We start from the raw sequence: 13,298 nt of genomic DNA, 5'->3' as shown, positions 1-13,298 counted from the left end.
ACAGCACTATATGCAGACTTTGAAATGTTGTCTGTAACGCAGCTGGCAATCCAAGCAGAGAGCTGTCACTTGGTTTCTTTTGGTGAAAGACAAGAGTATTGCCTGCAGAATCTCTACGGAGACCTGGCCGTGAACAAAGGAATGGTGACTCATCGAGTGAGGCATCTCTCATTATTGCAACAAGGCCTGATCTCTGAGAGCCAGACGATCACACACAGCCATGACTCCTGCAATGGTGGAATGTGCACACACTTTTATTTGAGATGATTGACAGATCACAATCAAACATCTCTCCGCACAACCAGATGTCTCTGTTAGTAGTACTAACAAACTCCTCCACCAGTTGAGATGTTCAAAGACATGTGCCCACTGGGTTTCTCGCCACCTAACGGAAGACCATGAAGAGTAACAAAGGACCAACTGTACATAATTAATTACACATTATGAGGTTGATCATGACAATTTTTGTTGATCATCATCACGGGCAAGGAAACATGGATTCATCACTTCGAACCAGAAACAAAACAGCAATCCGTGGACTGGCATCACACCACCTCTCCTCCTCTGCAGAAATTAAAGGTCTCACCCTCAGGTGGTAAAGTCAAGGCAACTGTCTTTTGGGTCTCTAATGGAGTTATTCTGTTTGACGTACTGTCTGTCTGACACTGCCCAACTGTATTTCATGCCACAATAAGGCAATCTGATGAATAAAATAATATCTTTCCCTCTGGAGGGATCACACAATTAGTGTGTGACACAGACACTAGGACATATGATAGATAGAATGTGGCCATGACATGTGCTTGGATAGCTGCTGTAGTTAAAGCAAATGCACGCATCAGGCACGCAATTTGGGTTTGAGTCCCGATACAGCACAAATTTCCATATGTTACTAGTAAATCATATAGCTGTTGTATATTTTCATTCACAATTTGCGAATGCATTTCATAATACATCTGTCCATTGTCAGCAGTGTCCGAAATGAAATTTTCACTCTGCAGTGTCATGCGCGCTGGTATGAAAGTTCCTGGCAGACTAAAACTGTTTGCTGGACTGAGAAGCAAAATCAGGCCTTGAGTTCTGAATCTCGGTCAGGCACACAGTTTTAATCAGTCAGGAAATTTCATACCAGCACACACTCCACTGCAGAGGGAAAATTACATTCTGGAAACAGCTCCCTGGCTGCAACTAAGCTGCATCTCCACAATATCCTTCTTCCAGTAGTATTCATCCAGCTTATTTCGCAGGAGAGCCTTTGTAAAGCTTGGAGGGTAGGAGATTAGGTACCAGCAGAATTTAAACTGTGATGTTGTGTTGTGAGTCATTCTTGGGTAGCTCATTTGGTAGAGCACTTGCCCACAAAAGGTAAAGGTCCCAAGTTCAAGTCTAAGTCCAGCACAAAGTTTTAATCTCCCAGGAAGTGTCAGACATGCACGCATGTCCGAAGGAACATTGCATCAAACTATACTGACACTGTAAAAACCGGACATTGTCCTACTGGATTTTAAGAACTGATATAACAGTTTGGTTACATGGAATAAAGTGACCTATGTAACAATTTTGGCAATAATTAGGTTCTAGTACTCTTGACTCAAACAATTTATCATGTATTAAAGCTTAAGTGGCCTATGTGTCATTCCTTTCCACTTATACCTTGAATTTTTAAATGCCAGTTTAGAATAGACGTATGTTTTGATTTGTACACAGTTATGAAAAACTTCTCTTCCTTATTACTATTTGTAACTTAAAATGCTTTGGTTCCAGGGAAGTCAAGGATAAGAAGTAATGTCAACTTTAATACACACAACAAATAAACGGCAATACAAAACATTTATTTCTATATCACAAAATAGCACACGAAAGACACAATAAACTGCTGAAATAATTTTAGCTAAATAAGAAACTGGAATGTCACTTAAAAATAAAAATACTGTTTTCACACTGGAAAGTCAAATAAAAAATGAACAAAGTAATACCCTTAAAAATGCAACAAAATAATATTTAAGTCTTTTCATGATATCTGTATGGTCTGAAATAAATAAGACAAAGTGAAAACCTATCCTTTCAGTGACTAACAAAGACAATCACCCAAATCAGTAACACACATATCAGTCTTTATTTTCAAAGTTTAAATTTAATGTTTTTGAATCGCTGCCAGTTCTTTTCAAAAGTCCAGTCTCTAATAATTTTTCATATATTAGTTTTCCGTCGTCTATTGTTTGTAGTTCTACAACCAATGTGGGTTGGCGTTCCTATAAAGAAAATGAAAATTACATGAAAAAGTGTTATACCATACTATAATTTAAAAAATTGTAAATACTTTTCAAGTAAAGCTTTAATATTACTGTCTGCTACACATGGTATATCACACCAATCAATATTCTGTAGTAATCAGGAAATAAACTGGTTAACTGACACAACAGAAATGCCTTTGATTTCTATTTTTATGGAAGGCTACTCATACGAGTTATGATTAGTTTCTTAACTGTTTCCTTACTCGACTAATAAATGTAATTCTATGTTGCCAATCAGGTTAGTAACAATGATACAATGTGCTGAGAACCATAAGGGCTACAATACATCATCACAGATTGTGAAATTGTAGCATTTATTCATGTTCCTGATATCTGTTGATCTTATGGTCTGTCTTATCAGTTTCTCTGATATTCACTTATATGTGGGCTCAAAAACCGTCTGCTTTAGCCCTTATGGTTCTCAACACCTCATATGTATATATCTCCATGTGTGGGTGCTAATGTGCATTCTAAATTGTCCCTCTTACTTTTAGTATGAGGAGGTAGTGATCTGAGTCCATTTTTGACCTCAGAAACAACAGCAATCCAGTACATCAGAGCCTTGTCTAATATCTATTAACATATGATCAATTTGTTCCAAGTATTGTTATCTGATGACACCAAAGCCATTTTACACATGTTCTTATGTTGGAACCACATGTTGGACACTGCCTTGTTAAGTAACACTGCAAAATTTATCAAGTGTTACTACTCTCTTTATGCAGGCTGTGTTTACTACAGGTAGGGGGAAAGACCCACTCCTGCCCTAACTTAGCATTCGGATCTCTTGTCACCATTTTTATTTGTATTTTGGACACTGTCGGTAAGCTTGCTCCAGTGTTCAAGTTAAAGGAGAAACACAAAGGAAGTATAATATCTCAGAACTTACGGACACAGGGAAGGCTGCGAATAATTTGGAAAATAGATTAACAGGAATCCTTCACAACTATACTCATATCATCCATGGCCAATGGTACAAAATCAGGAACGAAATATAGACTGCTGCAGAGGAAGTGATTCGTATAGAACAACAGACCAGAAGAAACCAATGTATGATTTAAGTGTGCAAGAAAAGTGAAACCTTAAAGTAAAAGAAAGAAGCTTTTTTGAAAGGCAGTTGCAGGATACTGAATAATGTTAATAAAACAAGAAATTCTACAGAAAGGTCAATAGCCTTAGAAGCAGCCTTCAACCAAAAACAAGATGTAGAAGGAAACATGGAGAATTAATAGCTTTACAGGAGGGATTGTTACAATGTCGGACAGAGTATTTTAAGGAATTGCTACACTCAAGAGAATTCTGAAGCACAGAAAGCAACCGTAAACCAACTAACCAACAAAGAAGAAAATTGGATGCCCTCAATCTAAGAAATTCAACAAGCAATTAAGAAACTAGCTAACAATAACTCACCTGGCAATGACAACCTGTCAGCTTAGCATATTAAGTGTGGTGGAGATCATCTATGGGGGCATTTTGGAAAGCAACTTCCATATAGCTGTACATAAAAAGGTTGCAAGGGGGGTGGGGTGTATATATACATCTTGAAACTACAGCTTTTTCTCTATTCCAACATAGTTACCATTGAAATTTAAGCATATGTCATGGAGTATCACTAATTTATAAATTTCTTCTTCATAAAATTCAGATGCCTGGTAGCATAGGCAGTCTTTCACAGTGTTTTGAAATTTGTCATCATCAAAGTGCTGCAATGCAAGCCACTTCTTCTTGTGAGTGAAGAGATGAAATCCGTTTCCTTCCATGTCACAGCATGAAAGGAAATCTAGCGCAGAGCCCATTTGTTTGGTTCTGTGGACCTTGGTGAGCAATTTCAGTACCCACCAAGCACACAACTTTTGGTAGTCTCTGTTATTACTAATGACTTTGAACAAAACTGTAAGTGAAATATGCATGAAGTGTTCAGGAAGTTCAAAGATCAAGAATCTTTGATTTTCATGAACTGTTTCATTAATTTTCTTGACAAAATCTTTACTCTCTTTACCATGAATGTTTATTCTAGCACTTGTAAAAAATTGAACCCATTGTCACACAACACCTTCACGTATTACACTTGCATCACACACAGCAAACACTGATGAATGTCTGCTGCTGAAATGTTCTGCAGTGAAAGAAATCTTATTTCTGCTCACATTTCGTGGTCTTTTTTATTGCAGTACTCTTGTTTCGAGGTTAGAACCAGCGTATGTGTGGAAGAAAGAGGTTCATTTTTTGCAACTGGAAGCTTACTGACTCAGAGAAACAGTGAATGTGGAAATGGCAGCACTCTGTGCACCAATACAAATGCCACGCTAGAATGGCAATTACTTTCCATATCATCCTCACGGTTAAATAACTGTATACACTGATCTCAGATATATGGACACAAAAAGTCATCCCAAATGATTGGAAAATGGGAGTAATATGTGATGTATATAATAAAGGGGACATGTTGGAATGCAAAAACTATCGAAGAATTACTTTATTAAGCTTAATGTACAAAATATCCTCCTTCCTGCTTTGTACCCATGTAAAACCTACTGCAAGAAAAGTAATCTGGAGATACCAAGCAGGCTTTAGCTCTCGCAAATCAACTAGTGACCAAATACCCATGGTGAGGCAAATACGGGAAGGAAGAAGAGGATACAATATTGAAACACATCACGTACTTGCAGATTTTGCAGCATCATATTATACCATAAAAAGAAAATGCTAATTGAAACCATGAATGAACCTGGCATGCCAAAACAGTTAATACACCCCGTTAAGTCAAAACTATGAAAACAGTAGAATATAAAATGCAAATACAATGAAATTTAATGGCAACTTTTTAGGCTAACTGTTGACTGGGGCTATGGAATGCACTCTCATGTGTGCTTTTTAATACCGTTCTAAAGAAAATAATAAGACTGACTCAAATCAACATTGTTGTTGTTGTGGTCCTCAGTCCTCAGACAGGTTTGATGCAGCTCTCCATGCTACTCTATCCTGTGCAAGCTGCTTCATCTCCCAGTACCTACTGCAACCTACATCCTTCTGAATCTGCTTCGTGTATTCTTCTCTTTGCTTCGCTCTACAATTTTTACCTTCCACGCTGCCCTCCAATACTACATTGGTAATCCCTTGATGCCTCAGAACATGTCCTACCAACTGATCCCTTCTTCTAGTCAAGTTGTGCCACAAACTCCTCTTCTCCCCAATCCTATTCAATACCTCCTCATTAGTTATGCGATCTACCCATCTAATCTTTAGCATTCTTCTGTAGCACCACATTTCGAAAGCTTCTATTCTCTTCTTGTCCAAACTATTTATCGTCCATGTTTCACTTCAGTACATGGCTACACTCCATACAAATACTTTCAGCAAAGACTTCCTGACACTTAAATCAATACTGGATGTTAACAAATTTCTCTTCTTCAGAAGCGCTTTCCTTGCCATTGCCAGTCTACATTTTATATCCTCTCTACTTCGACCATCATCGGTTATTTTACTCCCTAAATAGCAAAACTCCTTTACTACTTTAAGTGTCTCATTTCCTAATCTAATTCCCTCAGCATCACATGACTTAATTCAACTACATTACATTATCCTCATTTTGTTTTTATTGATGTTCATCTTATATCCTCCTTTTAAGACACTGTACATTCTGTTCAACTGCTCTTCCAAGTCCTTTTCTGTCTCTGACAGAATTAGAATGTCATCGGCAAACCTCAAAGTTTTTATTTCTTCTCCATGGATTTTAATACCTACTCCGAATTTTACTTTTGTTTACTTCACTGCTTGCTCAATATACAGATTGAATAACATCGTGGATAGGCTACAAGCCTGTCTCACTCCCTTCACAACCACTGCCTCCCTTTCATGCCCCTCAACTCTTACAACTGCCATCTGGTTTCTGTACAAATTGTAAATAGCCTTTTGCTCCCTGTATTTGACCCCTGTCACCTTCAGAATTTGAAAGAGTATTCCAGACAACATTGTCAAAAGCTTTCTCTAAGTCTACAAATGCTAGAAACGTAGGTTTGCCTTTCCTTAATCTATTTTCTAAGATATGTCGTAGGGTCAGTATTGCCTCCCGTGTTCCAACATTTCTATGGAATCCAAACTTATCTTCCCCGAGGTCGGCTTCTACCAGTTTTTCCATTAATCTGTTAAGAATACATGTTAGTATTTTCCAACCATGACTTATTAAACTGATAGTTCGGTAATTTTCACATCTGTCAATACCTGCTTTCTTTGGGATTGGAATTATTATATTCTTCCTGAAGTCTGAGGGTATTTCGCCTGTGTCATACATCTTGCTCACTAGATGGTAGAGTTTTGTTAGGCCTGGCTCTCCCAAGCTGTCAGTAGTTCTAATGGCATGTTGTCTACTCCTGGGGCATTGTTTCGACTTCTGTCTTTCAGTGCTCTATCACGCAGTATCATATCTCCCATATCATCTTCATCTATATCCTCTACCATTTCCATAATATTGTCCTCAAGAGCATCGCCCTTGTATAGACCCTCTATGTACTCCTTCCACCTTTCTGCTTTCCCTTTTTTGCTTAGAAGTGGGTTTCCATCTGAGCTCTCGATATTCATACAAGTGGTTCTCTTTTCTCCAAAGGTCTCCTTACCCCTAGTGAGATCAGCCTCGACATCCTTACATTTGTCCTCTAGCCACTCCAGCTTAGCCATTCTGCACTTCCTGTCGATATCATTTTTGAGACGTTTGTATTCCTTTTTGCCTGCTTCATTTACTGCATTTTTATTTTTTCTCCTTTCATCAATTAAATTCAATACTACTTCTGTTACCCAAGGATTTCTGCTAGCCCTTGTCTTTTTACCTACATGATCCTCTGCTGCCTTCACTATTTCATCCCTCAAAGCTACACATTCTTCCTCTACTGTATTTCTTTCCCCCATTCCTGTCAATTGTTCCCTTATGCTCTCCCTGAAACTCTGTACAACCTCTGGTTTAGTCAGTTTATCCAGGTCCCATCTCCTTATGAAACTCTGTACAACCTCTGGTTTAGTCAGTTTATCCAGGTCCCATCTCCTTAAATTCCCACCTTTTTGCAGTTCCTTCAGTTTTAATCTACAGTTAATAACCAATAGATTGTGGTCAGGGTCCACATCTGCCCCTGGAAATGTCTTACAATTTAAAACCTGGTTCCTAAATCTCTGTCTTACCATTATATAATCTATCTGATACCTTCTAGTATCTCCAGGATTCTTCCATGTATACAACCTTCTTTTATGATTCTTAAACCAAGTGTTAGCTATGATGAAGTTATGCTCTGTGCAAAATTCTACCAGGCTTCCTCTTCCATTTCTCACCCCCAATCCATATTCACCTACTACGTTTCCTTCTCTCCCTTTTCCTACTATCGAATTCCACTCACCCATGACTTAAGTTTTCATCTCCCTTCACTATCTGAATAATTTCTTTTATCTCATCATACATTTCTTCAATTTCTTCGTCATCTGCAGAGCTAGTTGGCATATAAACTTGTACCACTGTAGTAGGCGTGGGCTTCATGTCTATCTTGGCCACAATAATGTGTTCACTATGCTGTTTGTAGTAGTGTACTCACATTCCTTTCTTTTTATTCATTATTAAACCTACTCCTGCATTATCCCTATTTGATTTTGTATTTATAACCCTGTATTCACATGACCAAATGTCTTGTTCCTCCTGCCACCGAACTTCACTAATTCCCACTATATCTAACTTTAACCTATCCATTTCCCTTCTTAAATTTTCTAACCTACCTGCCCGATTAAGGGGTCTGACATTCCACGCTCCGATCCGTAGAATGCCAGTTTTCTTTCTCCTGATAACATCCTCTTGAGCAGTCCCCGTCCGAAGATCCATTCTCCTGATAACGATGTCCTGAGTAGACCCTGCCCAGAGATCTGAATGGGGGACTATTTTACCTCCGGAATATTTTATCCAACAGGACGCCATCATCATTTAACCATACAGTAAAGCTGCACACCCTCGGAAAAAGTTATGGCTGTAGTTTCCCCTTGCTTTCAGCCACTCGCAGTACCAGCACAGCAAGGCCGTTTTGGTTAGTGTTACAATGCCAGATCAGTCAATCATCCAGACTGTTGCCCCTCCAACTACTGAAAACGCTGCTGCCCCTCTTCAGGAACCACACGTTTGTCTGGCCTCTCAACAGTTACCCCTCTGTTGTGGTTGCACCTATGGTACGACTAACTGTATCGCTGAGACACGCAAGCCTCCCCACCAAAGGCAAGGTCCATGGTTCATCGAGGGGGGGAGGGGGCAAATCAACATTACAGCAATATATTCAATGGACTGGTGCAGGTTTTGACCTACCGTATTTACGCTAATCTAAGCCGCACTTTTTTTCCAGTATTTGTTATCCAAATAACCGCCTGTGGCTTAGAATCGAGTGCAAAACGGAGGTTCTGAAAAATGTTGGTAGGTGCCGCCACAACTAATTTCTGTCGTCAAATAAGGTGGAAGACGAGATTTCTTTCTCTGCCCTGAGTTTCGACCACTGCCTTTTCATACATTATCCAACGAAGTAAATACAAATTCCGTATTGTTCATCTTCGAATGTAGCAGCATTTCAATGTTCTACGAAAATCCGACTGGCAAGACTGTTTGGGATGTTTGTCAGTATGGCCAACTCTGCGTTCTGAATTTTTTCCTACCTGTGAGAAGAGATGGTTGTTAATAGGAACTTTTATGAATTGTGAATCACATGCAGTATTCTCTTCACCATAATAATAATACGAATATAAACATTCTGCCATGTATTCTTTCATGTTTGCTGCTATCTCATTTAAATCCTGTCTGCCTAGTAAACTACGAAACTAGAGTTTGACAACAGCAAATGCGGAAGAATAAACATATTCATGTCATGTTTATATTCATATTATTCTTATGCCGAATAGCGATACAGTCAGAAATGAAGCACGGCAATTGATTAGATTTTTAAATCTAAGATGACTAATTTCTGTGTAGAATGTAATGTACTAAATAGGCGTCTGCAAAGAGTATCAAACAGAGAAAAATTTTCGCTAAACTCTCATTCAGATCATCTTCTATCATACGCAGTCCATTATTTGGTTCTTATTGATCATTATCAAAGAAAGCAGTAGTGTAAGTAACAACAAATAGCAATCTCTTGCCATTGTTTCGCTAATGAGCCGATTCCTCTCTCTCTCTTTTTTTAAAAAAAATTGTAAGCGGTGGTAGTACGCACAAAAGCAAGCCATGCCGCGAGCGGCGACAGGTCGTAAACACTCATTATCAGAATGCGACAAACAATGCGTGACACAGTACAGTAATGCATTTTCAGCATTGAGTGACGTAAACAACTATAACAAAGAGAACGGCACTTATCAGATCAAAGAACAATAAGCAATCAATTCAAACCAGACGAAGCATGTGAAAAAGGAAGGGTACCCGTATAAATACAGACGGAGCGCCTGACGCATAGCAACGGCTACCTGGTAAAGCTTAACTGCTAAGCCTACGACTCGAACCAAACTACTATTGCTGTATCGTCATTCATTCAACCTAAATTGTGTCTCATATTACAATGGACTAACTTTGTTTCCATTTGGAGGTGCGGCCTAAACTTTTCTCTCCCCTTGAATTTCGAGTCTCAGATTTCAGGTGCAGCTTAGATTCGGGTAAATTTTTTTCCCTCGATTTCGAGTCTCATTTTTCAGGTGCGGCTTAGATTCGAGTGCGGCTTAAATTCGAGTAAATACGGTATGCAGAAGACGTGGATATTACTGCAAGAACGGAAGTAGCTGCTAAAGAAAATACGGGGGCATTGGTAGCAGCAGCAACAGAAATAAGATGAGGTGAACATCAATAAAATCAAACAGTAAAATGACAACTAAATATGAAGTAGAAATTGACCAGGCACAAATAGAATCAGTTAGTGTGCATTTCTCTAGGAATACTGTTAGCATCACAGAACCGTATAAATGACAAAATAAAGCAACACATCCACTTAGCTAATAAATGTTATTATGGACTGGCAACAGAACCGAAGTCCATGAATCTGTCCAGGAGAACAAAGTGTCAACTATATAAAACATACATACAGTATTAAAATATACTTCTTAAAAACCTGGACATTGATGCAACAATGTGAAGAGCTTTTATATTGTTTTGACTAGAAAGTTTTACATAAAATCTATGGGGGTGACTAATGAAGATAGAGAGTGATATGAACAGTATAGTTTTGAACTTTATAGAATACATAAAAATCTTGAAATAATAAAGTTCATTAAAATAAACTGCTTGAAATGGGTCACACCATATTTTTTGTAAGAAACATGAGAACCCCCAAACCCCCCCCCCCCCCCCCAACAACCAAAAAGTGCTGCTACAATCCTACGGGGACAAAGAAGCAGGGGATAACAAACACTTTGATTCATGGATAATGTACAGTAAGGTCTAAAAATTATTGGTGTCAGAGGATGAAGATGCAAGACGCTAGGCAGGGTTGAATGGAATGATGTCTTAGAGCAGGCCAGTGCCCATAACTGACAGTGCAGCTAGGAAGGGGAAGGAGGAGGAGGAGGAGGAGGAGCTAATGAGAAATCAAATCTATCACTGTGGAAAAGCACACATGTCGAAGAGCTGGTAGTCTTCTGTGTGATTCTTCCAATCCTACATATATTGTTCAGTTTTTAACGAACATGAAGCATGGTTAACCAAAAAAATACTACCACTCCTACAAACCTAAGGCTAGTAAAGAAATAATTCAATGACAGTGTACTATGTAGCTCTAATTTCATCAATGCTTCCAAAACAAATTGAATAAATACACAAGTTAAAATCTGCAGCTTGATGACAAAAAGAACACAGCTACAAAGTAAAAAAGTTGCAATATATACTGATTAATTAGATGATTGTGATGTTAGAGGCCATGGAATAAATGGTAATCCATTATTTATACAGGAAAGTGAATGCTACTCATCTCATGTTTACAGACAAATGCTAACCGTTTTCATCTGAGGAAGAAAATTTTGGAAAAGTTTACACACTGTACTTGAATGCTAAGAACAGACGGAAGTAATTCACCTAAGGCAGATATGCTTTGCTGGAGTTGCTAGTGGCAAATGAAAAACTAAATTACATAGTAACATGCTAATAAAAATTATCAGAACACATTAGTGGAACAGGAAAGCATAAAACAACATTTTGTGACATATTACTTCCTTTTATGAATTGACAATACATCATCACATTATCTGTTTTAAAGGTAAATCATTCACCCAGCTGGGAAACCTTTAATGTTATCTTGTGGAAATGAGTATACTGACTGTACATTACATATTGAGTAGTGACTGTGCCATTGTACGATCACAGAATCTTGGCTAACACTTACCTTCCAAGAGGCAAAATGTATATTGTATTGTATTGTATTTGTTGGCCTTACTGTGTACACAAACATCTTTTGCATAATACACCGGACAAGTCACGTTATAAGTATATCTCCAAAAGTGATTTCTAGACATACTTATTTAAGGTTGCAATAAAACACTTCACACATTAATTATTTATATAACACATTTCATAAATTTAGATATTCTTCAATGTAGTAAAAGTAGTGGTGCTGTAAATATGACTAGATATTTTCCAAAGGTTTTGACCTCAGTAATAACTGTTACGTTTTCACACTGGGTAGCAGAGGCAGCAGAGGCTCAAGTACGTAAAAAGACGAGGGCTAGTAGAAATCCTTGGGTAACAGAAAAGAAATTGTACTTAACAGATGAAAGCAGAAAATATAAAAATGCTGTAAATGAAGCAGGCAAAAAGGAATACAAACGTCTCAAAAATGAGATTGACAGGAAGTGCAAAATGGCTAAGCAGGGATGGCTAGAGGTCAAATATAAGAATGTATCACTATGGGTAAGATAGATACTGCCTACAGGAAAATTAAAGAGACCTTTGGAGGAAAGAGAACCACCTGTATGAATATCAAGAGCTCAGATGGAAAACCAGTCCTAAGCACAGAAGGGAAAGCAGAAAGAGGGAAGGAGTATACAGAGGGTCTATACAAGGTCAACATACTTGAGGGCAATATTATGGAAATGGAAGAGGACATAGATGAAGATGAAATGGGAGATATGATAATGCATGAAGAATTTGACAGAGCACTGAAAGACCTAAGTCAAAAAAATGCCCCAGGAGTAGACAACATTCCATTAGAACTACTGATAGCCTTGGGAGAGCCAGGCCTAACAAAACTTATCATCTAGTGAGCAAGATGTATGAGACAGGCGAAATACCCTCAGACTTCAAGCAGAATATAATAATTCCAATCCCAAAGAACATAGGTGTTGACAGATGTGAAAATTACCGAACTATCAGTTTAGTAAGTCCCGGTTGGAAAATACTAACGAGTATTCTTTACAGATGAATGGAAAAACTGGTAGAAGCCGATCTTGGGGAAGATCAGTTTGGATTCCGTAGAAATGTTGGAACATTTGAGGCAATACTGACCCTACGACTTGTCTTAGAAGATAGGGTAAAGAAAGGCAAACCTACATTTCTAGGATTTGTAGACTTAGAGAAAGCTTTTGACAATGTTGACTGGATTGCTCTCTTCCAAATTCTGAAGGTGGCAGGGGTAAAATACAGGGAGTGAAAGGTTATTTACAATTTGTACAGAAACCGGATGGCAGTTATAGGAGTTGAGGGACACAAAAAGTGGATGAGAAGGGATTGAGACAGGGTCGTAGCCTATCCCCGATGTTATTCATCCATATATTGAGCAAGCAGCAATAAAAAATAAAAAAAAAGATGAGCATCAACAAACACAAAATGAGGATAATGGAATGTAGTTGAATTAAATCAGGTAATGCTGAGGGAATTAGATTAAGGAATGAGACATTTAAAGTAGTAAATGAGTTTTATTGTTTGGGAAGCAAAATAACTGAAGATTGTCAAAGTAGGGAGGGTATCAAATGTAGACTGGCTATGGAAAGGTAAGTGTTTCTGAAGAAGAGAAATTTGTTAAC

General features: G+C 38.2%; 1 protein-coding gene across 3 annotated transcripts in view; it reads right to left on the bottom strand.

The window, feature by feature from the left end:
• Positions 1-1,829: 1,829 nt before the first annotated feature.
• Positions 1,830-13,298, bottom strand: part of LOC126161664 (uncharacterized) — a 496,787-nt gene continuing 485,318 nt past the window's right edge. For all 3 annotated transcript variants that reach the window (XM_049917659.1, XM_049917660.1, XM_049917661.1), the window contains exon 32: positions 1,830-2,252. In XM_049917659.1, the coding sequence (XP_049773616.1) occupies positions 2,109-2,252 (144 nt within the window). In that variant the 3' untranslated portion in view covers positions 1,830-2,108. The remainder of the gene's footprint in view (positions 2,253-13,298) is intronic.

Source organism: Schistocerca cancellata, chromosome 2 (assembly GCF_023864275.1).
Source record: "Schistocerca cancellata isolate TAMUIC-IGC-003103 chromosome 2, iqSchCanc2.1, whole genome shotgun sequence".
Taxonomy (NCBI): Eukaryota; Metazoa; Arthropoda; class Insecta; order Orthoptera; family Acrididae; genus Schistocerca; species Schistocerca cancellata.
Note: the sequence above shows the minus strand (reverse complement) of the source record. Positions and strands in the feature narration are given on the sequence as shown.